General features: G+C 38.8%; 1 protein-coding gene across 7 annotated transcripts in view; it reads left to right on the top strand.

Moving 5' to 3' along the window:
• The window catches only part of ATP8A2 (ATPase phospholipid transporting 8A2), a 460,631-nt gene that overhangs the window by 236,733 nt on the left and 205,351 nt on the right, over positions 1 to 18,547 (top strand). For all 7 annotated transcript variants that reach the window (XM_070749818.1, XM_070749817.1, XM_070749821.1 and 4 more), the window contains one exon: positions 10,131 to 10,314. In XM_070749818.1, the coding sequence (XP_070605919.1) occupies positions 10,131 to 10,314 (184 nt within the window). The remainder of the gene's footprint in view (positions 1 to 10,130; positions 10,315 to 18,547) is intronic.

Raw genomic sequence — 18,547 nt, 5'->3', positions numbered from 1 at the left:
TTTGCAAGGCAATTTCTCTTGTCCTTAAAAATGTTTACATTAGATACAATTGAATTTTTTTTTTAAACGGCATATGGTGGTCTGATCAAAAAGAAAGCCACTGCAATTAAGCATGTTGATATGGTTGTCATATTGATTGAGGTCATTAGAAATGTAAAAGAGATATAGCTATGCCATTTATTCTGCTAGCTTCCATTTGTGTCACAATTTTAGGCTTTTGTGAAAAATGGAATTCGTCTGCAGCCATTAAAGACTTCCAAAGAATCTAGAGACACAAAATAAATTTAAGGTTTTCCTACCTTGTCACTGGACAATTTTGTACAACTTTTTTAAAAATATGGGGCCTGAAATTAAAGTGTTTGACTTGGTAGAAAAGTATAGCATCATTTATAGCATAAAACGTATCAGGAAAGACTTAATGAACTCAATCTGTATAGTCTGGAGGACAGAAGGAAAAGGGGGGACATGATCGAAACATTTAAATATATTAAAGGGTTAAATAAGGTCCAGGAGGGAAATGTTTTTAATAGGAAAGCGAACACAAGAACAAGGGGACACAATCTGAAGTTAGTTGGGGGAAAGATCAAAAGCAACATGAAAAAATATTATTTTACTGAAAGAGTAGTAGATCCTTGGAACAAACTTCCAGCAGACGTGGTAGATAAATCCACAGTAACTGAATTTAAACATGCCTGGGATAAACATATATCCATCCTAAGATAAAATACAGAAAATAGAATAAGGGCAGACTAGATGGACCATGAGGTCTTTTTCTGCCGTCAGATTTCTATGTTTCTATGTTTCTTTGGCCTTTTCTCTTGAACGTTACAAATTTTGTCTTGACTTTGTGAGAGTGTGAAGCTTTTTAAAAAATATATAGGTATATTGCTTTAAAAATTAGTAATGGTAACCTGTAATAAATGTTACTTTCAAAGAAGGGACCAGAGAAAGGGTGAAGGAGAATGTAGAATGGTGGCTCCAGCAGGTTATATATACAGTGGTACCTCGTCTTGCGAATGCCTCTTCTAACGAACTTTTCAAGATACGAACCCGGTGTTTAAGATTTTTTTGCCTCTTCTTCTGAACTATTTTCACCTTACAAACCCAAGCCGCCGCAGCTGGGATGCCCCGCCTCCGGACTTCCGTTGCCAGGGTTTGTATGAAGGAAGCAAGGAGAATGAGTGCTTGGAGAGCCAATGAAAGGGTGTCTATTGAAGAAAGAAAAGGGAGGGGCGCCCCCCCCTTGCCTTCCTTCCTTCCCCTTTTGCTAGCACCCCACTAGCCTTGCTTCCTCCACCCATCCCCTTTCGCTGCTCCTCCCCGTCCTCCATTCGCCTCCCTTGTAAAGTTTGGGATTTTCCTCTAAAGGATTTGCACGCATTATTCACGTTTACATTGATTCCTATGGGAAACAGTGTTTCATCTTACAAACTTTTCTACTTACCAAACTCGTCACGGAACGAATTATGTTCGTAAGACAAGGTACCACTGTATATTGTTCATAGCAGCCAATGCCAGGGTTTGAAACTCCCGCCGAAGATCCAGCCAATAGCGGCTGACCCGGCTGTGGCTATTAAAAAAAAGCTTGCAAGGATGCAAGGTATCAAATTAGTACCAAGAAGCTTCTTGGGTGAAATATCTTCAAGAAAAAACAAGTCCAGTTGCCTTTTGAAAAAGCATCTCCATAGTTATTCATTTCTGAAGCTTCCAGCTGCACCGATAGCAACTTAAAACAGCCACTTCTCAAATCCCTCGTTTTGGGGCATTTAGGAAGTTACTTGAAAACTTCCTAGAAGTGTCTGCATGTAAAAAAAAAAATCTTAAAGTCATGAGATTGAGAATTATGTTTTAATTTCTTTAAAACATTTAACTTCTTCCAAATTCTTCTAGATATGGAGTTTGTGCATAACACATTAGGCCAGTGATGGCGAACCTATGGCATGGGTGTCACAGGTGGCATGCGGAGCCATATCTGCTGGCGCACAAGCTGTTGCCCTAGCTCAGCTCCAACTTGCATGTATGTGCCGGCCAGCTGATTTTTGGCTCACACAGAAGCTTTGGAGGGCATTTCTGTCTTCGAGAGAGCCTCCCTGAGGATGGAGGGGGTGTTTTTACCCTCCCCGGGCTCCAGGGAAGCCTTTGAGCCTGGGGAGGGTGAAACATGAGCCTATTGGGCTCACCAGAAGTTGGGAAACAGGCCGTTTCTGGCCCCCAGAGGGCCTCCAGGGGGTGGGGGAAGCTGTTTTCACCTTCCCTATGCATTGAATTATGGGCACTTGCGCATGTGAGATAGCATCCGCCCACACTCTTTCGGCCATCACAAGGTTCGCCATCACTGCACTAGACCAATCTAAATATTATAATCAAAATTTCCTTAGTCAGTTACCTGCAGACAGTATCATTTTTAGTTCTGACTTGTATCATTCCACATTTGCTTGCATTTAATTGCTTGTTCTTCTTATTAGGAAAATTTCTTTGGAATCTCCTTATTGACATTATTTGTTTTAACCTTGCTAAGGTATTTGGTAAAATCAGGAATCCTGCTGACTCGCAACTCTAGACACTGTTTCTTATCAACACATTAAAATTGGCTTGTTCCCTCAACACTGTCAGACTTTTTACTGAATCTGCACTTCTATTCTACTAGTTTTTCTCATCATTCCTATCATCCTTTTCCTCCCACTTAGGACGGTTTGACTGTAACTTGTTGCTTGTATCCTAAGATTTTTATTAATATTGTTTGTTTCTTCATTGCTTATTTGACCCCTATGACAATCATTAAGTGTTGTACCAAAGGATTCTTGACAAATGTATATTTTTCTTTTATGTACGCTGAGAGCATATGCACAATTTCCTTGTGCATCTAATCACCCTTGGCAAATAAAATATAAAATAAAATAAAATAATAAATAAGATAATAAAATAAATAAAATAAAATAAAATAATAAAATAAAATAAAATGAAATGTAAAATATAATATAAAATTCTATTCTATTCTATTCTAAAAATGTAAGGGCCCATGAATATTACCTGAAAATCCTATTTTCATGCCTTTATTGTAAAAACTATCCATCTATTCCTATTCGTCCTTTCAGTTCTTTAATTATCATTCTTATCCCTAAGGAAGATGGCATTACATTACATGACCTTCCTCATTTGAGATTCTCAGTTCCATTCTGAACAAGCCAATAGCAGAGTTCTTTTTAAACTTCATAACACTTATGGCAATTGTCCAGTCCCTGGAGAGAACCAGATAAGGAAAGTCTATGTTTTCTCAATTATTGTGAGCATCAAAATGGGAAAAGTTGGCTTAAAACCCGTAAATCTGTTTAATTTTCAAGTTATCAAAGAATAGTTTCCCACACTGCTTTGTTTGTAGATTTAATTACTTGGGAAATTATATCATTAGTCTTCATGTGCTAACTTTTATCTTTGGGAAAGTTTTTATTCAAAAGACTAAGCATTAGGAAAGTTTCAGTCTAAGTATCTTTGGACAAAACATTCTCATAGAGTGGGTTGTTAAATGTTTTTATTTGAAAGATTACAGCATTGATTTACTTTACTATAGTACTAAAATAAATTGCTTACCTGTGAATAATCTCATTGAAACATAGATGATATGGAGTTTCACTAATGTTAAATTCTAAGACATTCTGATAATGTAAAATATTGCCCAAAATACAGTCTGTTTTCATTCCTGATTGTAGCTCATAAAGTAAAACATTTTAGACAGGGTCTCAACCAAATGGGGATTTAAAACTCTGGAGTAATTCAGCAATGTGTCCCAGATAAGAGGAAACTCTTCTAATTTATAGAGATTGGTCAATGTTGCCACCTTGCATACATATCTATAACTAGATTTATTATGTCTGCATTTATTTATTTGATTTATATTCCACGTTTATTTTGTACAACTCAGGACAGCATAAATCTATTTCTTTATCTCTATATAATTAGGGTATATCTTTGCAGCTGTGAGCTCTAAAAAGATATGGAGGAGGAAAAATGAAGCAAATGATTGCTGCAGGCAAGTAGGGTTAATATTAGCAGCTTTGAAGAGTTTGTAGATTACAAGTGGATCTAAATTGCATTATTAATTCAAATAATTGAATTATAGTCTCTTTTTGCATACCAAATCCAATGATTCAATTATTTGAATGATTCAATGGGTTCGTCAGGAAAGGAGAAAGCTGCAGCAGAAGGAGGAAGAGAAAACGAAGACCCGATTCGAGACCTGTTTACAGCTCAGCCAATTCGCACAGCAGATCAAGAAAAAGATGAAAAAATTGCAGCCCTACAAAAGGAGCTGGCATTGCATTCATGTCCTGTAGTTTTGAAGTGTTGGAAAAGGGAGGAGGTTTTTTTCTTTTTTCCTTAATGCATTCTTATGTTCTGCAACACATGCATTTACTCTCCTCCTCCCTTTTCCAACACTTCAAAACTACAGGACATGAAATTGATTTTGACAGTACTAAATTAATTTCCAAAACAGAACACTACAGCAAAAGAATAATCATGGAAGCCATCGAGATAGAAAAACATCCCCAAAATATGAACAAGCGGGATGATACCTCCCGCCTACCAGACATCTGGAAACCAGCCCTCAAAGGTATTCCAACCATAGAAACTGAAACCAGACTCAGAACACATATTGCAAAACAATCAAGTAGCCTGCAAGCTCCAACTACTCAGGATACCAGCCTGAAGATGACGAGTGGGACCTCGTTGAAACGTCGCCAGAAATTTCCAAATCCTACACGGGAAGAAACCCGAATATACCAAGACCCCCATGTAGGATTTGGAAATTTCTAGCGACGTTTCGATGAGGTCCCACTCATCATCTTCAGGCTGGTGTTTCTGTCCTTGTTCTAAGGCAAACACTGCGAGACCTAAGCTGCCTTCCTTCTATAAATACTGGTGGCTGGGTGTGGTTTGATGGCTCAGCAATTGCCTGCTGTGTAGAAACTTCCTGGTGAGTCAGTGGGGTAACATCTGGGGTCGTTGATGTAGCTGCAGTATGCTGATTAGTTAATGGTTGTTGATTAGGCGTGATATCCTGGGTAGTTGGAGCTTGCAGGCTACTTGATTGTTTTGCAATATGTGTTCTGAGTCTAATTTCTGTTTTTATGGCTGGGTTATGTTTGAGGGCTGGTTTCCAGATGTCTGGTAGGCGGGAGGTATCATCCCGCTTGTTCATATTTTGGGGATGTTTTTCTATCTCGATGGCTTCCATTATTATTCTTTTGCTGTAGTGTTCTGTTTTGGAAATTAATTTTGACAGTACTAAATTAATTTCCAAAACAGAACACTACAGCAAAAGATTTTGATTTTGCATATTTACAGCAGCACGAAGCTTAAAACTTCAGCCTGATGATGGTGAATAAATAAATAAATAAATATCATATGCTTGGCGAATGTGGCTTATTAAAGGGATAGGCAGGAGAATGAACTGTAAGGTAAAAGGAAGAAGAAACCGCTATGGTTTAGCAATGATGTAAGGACTATAGTCAATGAAAAAAAGGCTGCCTATAGGAGGTATAAAGAGTCTGGAAGTATAGCTGATAGGGAGGTGTATAAAATGAGACAGAAGGAGGCGAAACAGATAATATATGCTGCTAAAGCCTCAAAAGAGGAAGAAATTGCCAAATCTCTAAAGAAGGGGGATAAAACCTTCTTCAGATATATTAGTGATAAGAAGAAGAAAAACTGCGGCATCACGAAGCTTAGTACCGGGAAAAATACATGCATTAATGGGAATAAGGAGATCGCTGACCATTTCAATAGCTACTTCTGTTCAGTTTTCTCAAAAGACACCTTACAAAATAATACTATAGAGGGATATAGCATTGCCTCCAACTGTACGGATTCAGCTCCAGTGATCTTAGAAGCCGATGTCTTAGAAGAACTTGAACGATTAAAGATAAATAAGGCAATGGGTCCAGATGGCATCCACCCCAGAGTTCTTAAAGAACTCAGATCTGTCATTGCTACCCCCCTGACTGATTTGTTTAACCAATCCTTGTTAACAGGAGATGTTCCTGAGGATTGGAGAATGGCAAGTGTTGTGCCTATCCACAAGAAGGGCAGTAGAGAAGAAGCTGGTAACTACAGGCCAGTTAGCTTGACATCAGTTGTCGTTAAAATGATGGAGACTCTACTGAAAAAGAGGATAAATCAGCACCTAAAAAACAATAAATTATTGGACCCAAATCAGCATGGCTTTACTGAAGGCAAATCATGTCAGACTAATCTCATTGATTTCTTTGACTATGTCACAAAGGTGTTGGATGAAGGTGGTGCCGTGGATATTGCCTACCTGGACTTCAGCAAAGCCTTTGATACGGTTCCACATAAAGAGCTGATAGATAAATTAGTGAAGATTGGACTTAATCCCTGGATAGTTCAATGGATTTGCAGCTGGCTGAAGCATAGACACCAGAGGGTTGTTGTGAATGGCGAGTATTCTGAGCAGAGTCAGGTTACAAGCGGTGTGCCACAAGGGTCTGTTCTGGGTCCTATTCTTTTTAATATGTTTGTGAGCGACATAGGGGAAGGTCTGGTAGGGAAGGTTTGCCTATTTGCCGATGACTCTAAAGTGTGCAATAGGGTTGATATTCCTGGAGGCGTCGGCAATATGGTAAATGATTTAGCTTTACTAGATAAATGGTCAAAGCAATGGAAACTGCAGTTTAATGTTTCCAAATGTAAAATAATGCACTTGGGGAAAAGGAATCCTCAATCTGACTATTGTATTGGCAGTTCTGTGTTAGCAAATACTTCAAAAGAAAAGGATTTAGGCGTAGTGATTTCTGACAGTCTCAAAATGGGTGAACAGTGCAGTCAGGCAGTAGGGAAAGCAAGTAGGATGCTTGGCTGCATAGCTAGAGGTATAACAAGCAGGAAGAGGGAGATTATGATCCCGCTATATAGAATGCTGGTGAGACCACATTTGGAATACTGTGTTCAGTTCTGGAGACCTCACCTACAAAAAGATATTGACAAAATTGAACGGGTCCAAAGACGGGCTACAAGAATGGTGGAAGGTCTTAAGTATAAAACGTATCAGGAAAGACTTAATGAACTCAATCTGTATAGTCTGGAGGACAGAAGGAAAAGGGGGGACATGATCGAAACATTTAAATATATTAAAGGGTTAAATAAGGTCCAGGAGGGAAGTGTTTTTAATAGGAAAGTGAACACAAGAACAAGGGGACACAATCTGAGGTTAGTTGGGGGAAAGATCAAAAGCAACATGAGAAAATATTATTTTACTGAAAGAGTAGTAGATCCTTGGAACAAACTTCCAGCAGACGTGGTAGATAAATCCACAGTAACTGAATTTAAACATGCCTGGGATAAACATATATCCATCCTAAGATAAAATACAGTACAGAAAATAGTATAAGGGCAGACTAGATGGACCATGGGGTATTTTTCTGCCGTCAGACTTCTATGTTTCTATGTAACTGCTATCATTCATGATGATAGTCTCATACTGTAAGTGGGGCTGAGCCTGGACAAAAAAATAACTTGAGAAAGCATCCAGATAAACCTCTCCCTAGTTCACACGAAGATAAAGAGAGAGAGAAGGAAGCACATTCAGATTTGCAAGATAATATTACTAGGATAGTTACAATAAAATAATTCAGACCTATATGGCATTGGTTTGGTCTGGTCTACCTTGCTGAGCTGATACCTATACTTTGTTGCTTAGTGGGAGAACATATTCTTTGTAAGTTGAAAGTCACTTTAAAAAAAAGTTTTCTTTTTTCTATTATTTTGGATCTGTTCTAGTCTCATAGTGGTCAGTGAATTGCCAAGAGAAACTCACATACAGGGCACAAATGCACAACCATTTCACTAAAGTTGGTCAAAGCTGATATTACTGTTAATAGAGGCAATCTATACCGTAGCTCTCAATAGAGGGGATATATATAATATATATCGAGAGTAGGCAATGGGTCATTGACCTTCGGCAAGATGCATGTGTGTGTGGAGGGCATTGCATTATGGGTGTGGGCACATGCGTGTGCCTACCACACACATGTGTGTGCCGTTTTGGTACCCAAGCAAAAAAAGGTTCGCCATCACTGCACTAGATGAAAGAGTATCTCCGTTTCTTTTGAAACCACTATAGTTTTTCTAGATTCCTCAGTCTGGTATTTCTGACTTTTTGGGAGGCTCTCGTAACAAATGATGGGAAATACCTTTGACAAAGCCTCTGGGGAGTCATTATACAGTAGACAATATTGAAGTAAGCACATGAAAATGTCTAAAACAGTTTACCATGTTCTGTCTTCTTGAGTCCAGTTGTCAGACCAATTCTTGAATACAGCTCACACCTGTATGGAATCCACACTGCATAACAGACATTAATACAATTGAAGGAGTCCAGAAATACTTCACAAGAAGAGTCCTCCACTCCTCCTCACACAGCGAATTACCTTACTCTTCCAGGCTTCAATTGCTACGCCGACTCCAAACTGATTTAACTGTTGTTCATAAAATCATACATCACAATGTACTCCCTGTTGGCGACTACTTCACCTTTAACAACAACAACACAAGAGCATGCAATAGATACAAACTAAATATAAATCGCTCCAAACTAGACTGCAGAAAATACGATTTCAGCAATAGAGTGGTCAACGCCTGGAATTCACTACCGGACTCTGTTGTTTCTTCCCCCAATCCCAAAATCTTCAACCTTACATTATCTACAATAGACCTCTCCCCTTTTCTAAGAGGTCTGTAAGGGGCGTGCATAAGTGCACCTTTGTGCCTAGTTCCTGTCCTAATGTGTTTTTATCTTTTCTATCTCTACTTTAACCTTAGATTATGTTAAACATACTACAATACAATACTGTACAGTGATACCTTGTCTTACAAACTTAATTGGTTCCGGGATGAGGTTCTTAAGGTGAAAAGTTTGTAAGATGAAACAATGTTTCCCATAGGAATCAATGGAAAAGCGATTAATGCGTGCAGGCCCAAAATTCACCCCTTTTGCCAGCCGAAGCGCCCATTTTTGTGCTGCTGGGATTCCCCTGAGGCTCCCCTCCATGGGAAACCCCACCTCTGCACTTCTGTGTTTTTGTGATGCTGCAAGGGAATTCCAGCAGGGGAATCCCAGCATCGCAAAAACAAGCTCTTCACTGGTACCGGAAGTCTGGAGGTGGGGTTTCCCAATGAAGGGAGCATCAGTGAAATCGCAGCATCGCAAAAACACCAAAGTCCTTGAAACCCCACCTCCGGACCTCTGTGTTTTTGCGATGCTGAGATTTCACTGAGGCTCCCCTCCCTGGGAAACTCCACATCCAAACTTTCGTTGCCAGCGAAGCACCCGTTTTTGCGCTGCTGGGATTCCCCTTCTGGGATTCCCTTGCAGCATCACAAAAACACGGAAGTCCGGAGGTGGGGTTTCCCATGGAGGAGAGCCTCAGGGGAATCCCAGCAGCACAAAAACAGGTGCTTCTCTGGCAACGGAAGTCCGGAGGCGGGGCATCCCAGCGACGGCAGTGGGTTTGTAAGGTGAAAATAGTTTGTAAGAAGAGGTATCACTGTATTTGTGTGACAAATAAATAAATAAACATAAAGACAAGAAGCATAAAACAGGCAATTTGATTTCTTCAGAGAGATCTGTGCATATCTCCTCCAGACAACATGATAGCTGGCAGTAATTCCAGAAGTTCTGCGGAGCCCTCGAATAGGAAATGTGTATGAACTATGTTTGTGACTATGGACAACATTCTTTCAATATAGCAACAATTTCAATACTAATCTTATACCTTTTCCCGATCCGATGCCCACTAATTGTCTTGGCGTTCAATGCTTTCAATCTGCCCTAGCTAGTAAAAGATGGAATTATGAAAGTTGATATCCAAACACATCTGGAGAGGCCTATCATATGGTATAAGAATTGGAAAAATGTTTTTTTCGGTAATCAAAATATTTTTAGCCTACTATTCTTGATGAGTCCTACAGTGGGAGGGGAGGGGAGATTGGCATGCGGTTTAAAATCTGAAATATTGGAGCAGTAAATTTTCCAGTGATTGCCTTTTCCAGTGATTTTCAAGTGATCACATATAGTTTGGAAACTGACGGACTTTTTTTTCCCCTTCTGTTCCTAGGGTGTCTCCTCTGCAGAAGTCAGAAATAGTAGACATGGTGAAGAAACATGTGAATGCCATCACTCTCGCCATTGGGGACGGTGCCAACGATGTGGGAATGATCCAGACGGCTCATGTTGGAGTTGGGATCAGTGGCAACGAAGGCATGCAGGCCACCAACTCTTCTGACTATGCAATAGCACAGGTTAGAGGCCTACAAAGAAACAGCTGCCATATCTTATTGAAAGGGTGTTGGCTGCACAGGCAGCATAATAATAATAGTAATAATAATAATAATAATAATAATAATAATAATAATAATAATTTATTAGATTTCTATGCTGCCCCTCTCTGAAGACTCAGGGAGGCTCACAACAATAATAATAACGGATCCTACTCACCATATATCATCTTACCTTGTCCGAGACCAAGTTATAAGAAACAAGTTGGAATCACTTTATAATATGTAAATAAATATTTCGCTCTTGGGTTAAAATGATTTATACAAGAAACACCCCCGACTGGTGGTGGGGTATGATTGTTTGTCTGGTGGTGGGCACAATCACTGAGCACATGTTTATTTATTTATTTATTAATGGTATTTGTATGCTGCCCCTCTCCGCAGACTTGGGGCGGCATACAATGTTATATGTCATATGTTGTGTGTGTGTTTTTATATTATAGAAATCAATAAAAATATTTAATTAAAAAACCCAACAATAATAACAGTGATACAATGTAAACAAATCTAATATTAAAAAAACATCTAAAAAACCCATCATTTAAAAACCATGCAACACACGTATACCATAAATAAAACTATAAAAGCCTGGGGGGGATGTCTCAATTCCCCCATGCCTGGCGATACAGGTGGATCTTAAGTAATTTGCGAAAGACAAGGAGGGTGGGGCAGTTCTAATCTCTGGGGGGAGTTGATTCCAGAGGGCTGGGGCCACCACAGAGAAGGCTGTCAGTTGTCCTGATTTTGAAATTATTTGATGGCGTATAATATTTTCTGATGCAGCAGCACTTTTAACTTACTATATACCTGAATGAGGATAATTATGATAAACATATGCTCAAACGTAACCATCCTATCCATCATTGTGATCTGTAGAGTTTAACTTTCATTTTTCACTGTGAAGTTTATTATTTAATATTAATTACAGCATCCCTGGTAATGCTATCCTTGCCTTTCGAAGCTAAACATACAGGCTGATGTCTTAAACAATTAAGCAGTGGTGGTAGGCATTATCCAAGCCCCAATTCAGCCTCTATTAGTACTTACTATAATTCTGATTTTTGGATTCCAAAAGGCACAGTATGATAAGGGAAACTTAGTTATATGGGAGTCCTTATCAACCCCTTGGCATTTATTCAGAGGTTATCAGTGAAAGACCCCACTATCACCTTTTTTTAATCTCTGGGATTGGCTGTTAGAAGTAAATCAAGATCAGTTTATATTGCTGCAGTGTGTGGCTTCCTAGATAATATTAAACTCCCACTCCTATAATTTCTTTCTGTTTGCAGTGCCTGTTAAAACTGATGGAATGCAAATTTTAAAGAAGCAAAACAAGCTGCTTTCCAACCAGTCTCCAGACCCAAAAAAAGTGAGATAGATAGGAATCCCTTTTTGGTGTATCCTTTCTCCTGATGGATACATCATTATGAAGGGAGTTTGGTTTGAAAACAAGGAACAAGATGCTTCAATATTAATTAAAACAGCCTTCCCAGGATTTCAGCCAGGGTCCATTGTGAACTTTGGGAGCTACAATCCTGATAGTTTTATTATTATTATTATTATTTTTTACAATCCTGATAGTTTTAAAGGCACCAAACTGAATTAGAATGATACTTAAGATATCTTTCAAAGGATCACATTATTGGTTTCTTGAAGACTTTCTTTCTTTCTTTCTTTTTGATTTTATTTTATTTTATTTTATTTTATTTTATTTGTATGCCACCCCTCTCCGTGGACTCAGGGTCGCTCACAACATGTCATCAATAAAATAGTGTACAAAATACAATTGGATCCAATTAATTAAATAGTTAATCTAAAACATTCTAAATGTTAAATATCAAAAATCATTCACCCAATTGCAAACCAAGCATACTAAGCATTCAGTGGCCAGAGGCTGGAATGTAATGACTCCAAGTCTGGCGGCATAAGTAAGTTTTACAAAAGGCAAGGAGGGTTGGGGCAGTACGAATCTCTGGGAGGAGCTGATTCCAGAGGGCTGGGGCCCACACAGAGAAGGCTCTTCCCCTAGGTCCCTCCATTGTCTAGTTGATGGGACCTGGAGAAGGCCGGCTCTCTGGGACCTAACCTGAGGCTGGGATTCATGCGGCAAAAGGCAGTCCAGTAGGTAATCTGTTCCAATGTCAATCTGGTCCAAATGCTATCCAACAGTGTGAAGGAAATGTATTCATTACAGAAGTCAATGCTCGTTCTAGTATAAGAGTTAGCCTTCTGTCTCAAGAAAATCTAGGAATAAATAAGTCTTAAACTGAGATTCTTCAATATTGTTTCAGTTTAGGATTCACGGTTAACTTCTTTTTCCTTCTCCTCCAAGACAGGTACAAGTCTAATCAGACATTTTTGACAACAGCCTTGAGCTATTTTTCTGTCCTATATAGTCTGATCTGTTCTTATGGGTACGAAGTCTTTTCAAAGTTACTGCCAATGTACAGTTAGCCTTGGAGGTCTCATTGTCCTGTTCTTCTTTGGAAAGATACTAGGGTCTTCATCTGATTTTGATGAGTCCTGACCTATTCCTCCAATAAGAGGAATACGGGTTCCAAATCTAAATGCTAATCTATCTAGGAACATTTATTTATTTTAAATAAATAATATCTCATGTACAAAGATACAAAATATTTAAGAGTTCTTATTATTTTCAAGAAAGTTTAAAGTACATGGTGCAGAAACAACCCCTTCTGGACATATATCTCATCTTTATTATAATACAAACAATGACTTATTTTTTTCAGACCCCCAAAACCAAATAGAGACATTTCTGAGGCAGTTCTCTTAAGATATTCATGAACTGGGAGAGCCAGTGGTAACAAGATCAGCCAATGAATAGGCATAGCAACTAAATCAGCCAATAGGAGTTAAATACTCCTGAGTCTGTGCAGAGAGAATCAAAACTGAAAACTTAACCTTAAGGCTGGGAGTGGCTCAGTCCACTCTGTGCTTGTCTGCTCGGCTGAAATGAAACTATCTCTCCTGGTTGTGTTTACTTGAAGAAATAATCTACTTGTGGTTTTGGATGGATGGATGGATGGATGGATGGATGGATGGATGGATGGATGGATAGATAGATAGAGATAAGATATGTATAATGTTTATAAAGAAGTTAATGAATCTAGCTTAATCAGTCATCTGTGTGTGTTTCTGGAAATTTATTTCTCTGCAACAAACTCTGATAAATTCAAACCTTGGATGTAGATTTTATTGTTTTCAAAAAGAGGAATTAATTATGTTCAGGGATCACTTTTATTATTGAACTGCTGATAGAAATTCTAAATGAATGAGTATTCAACTGGTTTCCTGAAGAAGAGACAACACTATTTGCTTTGTCCTGCTTCTTACATCCTGCATTTCACTGATGTAATAAGTGTTGGCAGTCTTTGGGATGCCTGAGGCAAACTCTGGCTGACCGCCACCTTGAGGTCTGACCAGATGTTGAATGATCCTGCAAGGTGACAAGCACCATTGTTTCTGATTCAGAATGAATTTTACTGGTTCTAGGCACAGAACCACAAAAATCTGTATTTTTGTATGGAAATATGTGGAATATATATACCTAGTTATAAAGTATATAAAAATGGAACACTGTTTTAAGTGGGATCATTTTTCTTCCTCTCAGAAAATGCCTGCAGGGATTTCTTTAGTGTATATTCTTCTTTTTGGATCTTACTTTCTCTTATGCTTTGTCAATTTTTATTTTTCATCCTGTCTTTATTAGGATTTATAAATAACCTTAGGTGGCAAATGTAACTAATATTCCTTTCACCTGATATTTTCTTTACAACAATAATTCTATGAGATAGACTGGGCTGAGAGATTTATTTATTTATTTATTCATTCATTTATTCATTCATTCATTCATTCATTCATTCATTCACTTCTGTGTCTCCTTTCTCCTCAGACTCAGGGTAGCACACAACAAGAAAAATGCAAAACATCTAGAAATCTAAATCTAAAAACATCCTAAAATCTCAATTTCTTAAAACCAGTCACTCACATTCACCCAATCATACATATAAATTCATTCATCGGCCGGGGCTAGATGTTAAACTTAGTGGTCCCAAGCCTGCCGGCAGAGATGGGTCTTTAACGGAAGACTGGGAGGGGGGAGATGGTATGAATGTCTGGAGGGAGTTGATTCCATACGGCTGGGGCTGCCACAGAGAAGGCTCTTCCACTAGGCCCCGCCAAGCGACATTTTCTAGCCGACGGGACCTGGAGAAGGCCAACTCTGTAGGACCTGACCGGCCATTGGGATATGTGAGTCACATATTCCTGCCCAGTATAAAGTGTGTTAAATTGACTTAGCGAAATCATTGTCATTAAATCCTCAGTGCAGAAATATTGTGAAGGTGAAAAGACAGGAAATAAATTGCTTCTATATGACCCAGGATTCTTTGGAAGTAAAGTAAGCCTCTGAATGGTTAAAAAAAAATGTAGGACGTGTTAATGAAATGGTCATTTTTATGTAATTTGAAACTTTCAAAATCATTTTTCGCTGAGTTATTGCCAATAAGGCAGAAGTGAATAAATAGAAGCCCATAGGGAGTATATACATCACCCCAACCCCCTGGGACCCAATTTGTGCCAATCACTAGCAGCCTGGGACTGTGCTGCAGAAATTCAGGAGCAAATTGACTAATTGGGGGCAGAACTTTTCTTATTTTATTTTCCTTCTAAAACAGACAGGGGACTGGGGAATTTCTGGGTCTCTGGAAGTAAACTCTTCTGTTTTGGCAGATTGTTAGGAATGTTAGTGGAGGTGGTGGTGGTGGAAACAATTTCCAAAGATGAACAGTAGTTTGAACCAGTTGCCTTAAAATAATAATAATAATAATCGACATCGCAATCCCAGGAGACAGCAGAATTGAGGAGAAGCAGCTAGAGAAATTAGTGAAATACGAAGATCTAAAAATCGAGCTGCAACGACTCTGGCATAAGCCCGTGAAAGTGGTCCCAGTGGTACTTGGCATGCTAGGCGCAGTACCAAAGGATCTCAGCGGACATTTGAAAACCATTGGAATTGACAAAATCTCCATCTGTCAATTGCAAAAGGCCGCTTTACTGGGATCAGCAGACATAATTCGCCGCTACATCACACAGTCCTAGGTGCTTGGGAAGTGCCCGACTGGTGATGAAATACGAAATCCAGCATAGTGATAATACCAATATCTGACACCCAGACGTGACAAATTAATTAATTAATTAACCCGTTCCTCTCCTTAATATTTCTTCCCTGACACTTGCTCTCTTCACCTTTGCAATAATAATTATTTATTAGATTTGTATGCCGCCCCTCTCCGAAGACTCCGAATAATGGTGGAAGAAATTAGCTAGTCATCTGCTAATACAAAGCAAGAATTGGATTCAATCACTCCTTTCAACTCTAATTCTAAAGTTGCCTCTATATGAAATGGGTGGCATATAAATCTAATAAATATTGAATAAATGAATAAATCATTTGTCCGAGTTGCATTCAAAAGCTGCCCACCCAGATTCAGACACGATATCAGGAACTGGAGACGCTTCAGAATGAAGACATTACTGCAGGAATTCTTGAGAAGACTTTTACTTCTTCGTAGCAAAAACTATACTCTCTAAATTCTATTTACATAACACCAACACTATCTTGTAGACAACACTAAACACTAACCAATCATAGACCCACCACAGACTAACCACCCAACCAATGACTCAACAAACTACAAACTAACCACACAATCAACCACAAACTAACCACACCTATGCAAAGGTGCATTACAGTATATACAGTTCTTAACCAATCAGGTCGTAGCACATTCTGCTGATCCACCATGACTCAGCATTTCTTTTAATTTACACTAATTACATTCTCCTCCATTGTAACTGGAATATTACCTCAGGTACTGATCCTGACCTCATTCTCTGATTTTCATCTTTCTAAATGTTCTAAACATGATCAAAATCTAGCTCTTTTAGCAATAGCACTTAGACTTACCCTGTTTCCCCAAAAATAAGACGTACCCCGAAAGTAAGGCATGTCAGAAGTTTTGCAGAATTTGCTAATATAAGACACCCCCCGAAAATAAGGCGTAGTCAAGTTTACATGCGGTATGGTGGAAAAACATACGGTACCATTTAAAGCTGTTCATAGCGGTACCGTAATAATGTGGTGTCCCCTGCTGGCCCCTTCCATCACTTTGTATTGTCCAGTACAGCAGACACAGTCTGCTGCTGTCTCACCGCCATTACAGTCTCCACTACAGTGCATAGACTGTAGTTCTTCTGGTGGCCGGAAGCTGCAATAGCGGGAGTATACTGTTGTACCATATAAGTGCCGTCGTTTGTGTGTGTGGGGGTGCCATACTGACAGGTACCGTACCGTAATCAGTGTACCGTACGGTACACTTTCTTTGGGGGTGTCAGCTTTTCTGTTATATGCCACCCATCTCCAATGATTCTGGGCAGCTTACAGAACATAAATCACCATTGCCTATTTAAGCTGAAAAATTGGTGGGAGCTGTAGTTCTTCAATTTATACAGAGCCCCAGATAATTCTGTTATTTCACTATTACCTAAGTAAGTGTGTTTATTATTGCTGAATCTGCCAGGAATTCCTTGAGGTTTAAAGTCCCAAGACTATAATTAAAACATCCATAGTAGGGTTGGTTATCTGTCTACGTCTATCAATCAACAAAATTTGTAGCCCTCCCCAATCCTGTCAGACACTGGGCTGTGAATAGCAGGAAAAAGAATAACCTCAACAAAAGCAATTAAAACTAAAGCAATCAGTTTCCTGGGATAGACTAAATAGACCCCACAATCAATCTGAGCAAAAGACTGTTTTAACTCTCTTCTAAGATATAAGTAGAGCTAAGGAGTAAATGCCACCTTCTGAAGCTACTATACAATACCAATTAAAACATATAGAATGGTAATCTAGTGATTACCGTATACTGTATAGTAAAAGGAGTCTAACCAATATCCAGAATTCTACACATTTGCCTGTGATTTTGTCAAATGTTTACTTGGGAATAAGTCCCACATTACACATATGCATTTAATATCTGACTGCTGTTTTCAGCTGAAAGGGCTGCTATCCAGTTCCTTTCCACTACACATAGATTGTTGGATAATCATTTCAGCACATAAAACCCTCTAGAGCTGTGTCTTTTAAATATCTTTAATCATTGCCATATGCCACTGCTGTGTCATTTTTAAATAACTATCTATCTACCCACCCATATCTATCTTATCCATGTCTGTCTGTCAGTCTGTCTATTATCTATCTATCTAAAAATGGCAAGCACCCCCAATACACCTTGTTTGTTTGTTTGTTTGTTTGTTTGTTTGGTTGGTTGGTTGGTTGGTTGGTTGGTTGGTTGGTTGGTTGGTTGGTTAGTTAGTTAGTTAGTTAGTTAGTTAGTTAGTTAGTTAGTTAGTTAGTTAGTTAGTTAGTTAGTTAGTTAGTTAAATACACAGTGAAGGTTATAGAGGAAATACTCGTAGTAAAATATATCAAAGAAAGAATAGAATAGAAGATATAGGAATAAAATATATCAATGAAAGAATAGAAGAAAAGATACATTTTTCCCCTCAAAATCAATCCAGTGAAGTGACTGGGACAGAATGACTGACACTAAGTCATCAAACTGGTTTTGTTGCTTAAGAAAGATCTAGAACGCACCATCTCCACCAGACTGACTTTCATCCTAAGAAATTTGAGTCTTCGGAGAAGGGCGGCATACAAATCTAATTAATAATGATAATCATAATCATCATAATCATCATAATCATCATAATCATCATAATCATCATAATCATCGACATCGCAATCCCAGGGGACAGCAGAATTGAGGAGAAGCAGCTAGAGAAATTAGTGAAATACGAAGATCTAAAAATCGAGCTGCAACGACTCTGGCATAAGCCAGTGAAAGTGGTCCCAGTGGTACTTGGCATGCTGGGCGCAGTGCCAAAGGATCTCAGCGGACATTTGAAAACATCTGTCAATTGCAAAAGGCCTCTTTACTGGGATAGGCAAACATAATTCGCCGCTACATCACGCAGTCCTAGGTGCTTGGGAAGCGCCCGACTGGTGATCAAATACGAAATCCAGCATAGTGATCTCGTTTGCTGTGTTGTATTGACATAATAATAGTAACAATAACAGTAACAACAACAACAACAACAACAACAATAATAATAA

This window comes from Erythrolamprus reginae, chromosome 4 (assembly GCF_031021105.1).
Source record: "Erythrolamprus reginae isolate rEryReg1 chromosome 4, rEryReg1.hap1, whole genome shotgun sequence".
Lineage (NCBI taxonomy): Eukaryota > Metazoa > Chordata > Lepidosauria > Squamata > Dipsadidae > Erythrolamprus > Erythrolamprus reginae.
This window is presented reverse-complemented; position numbering and strand designations above follow the sequence as displayed.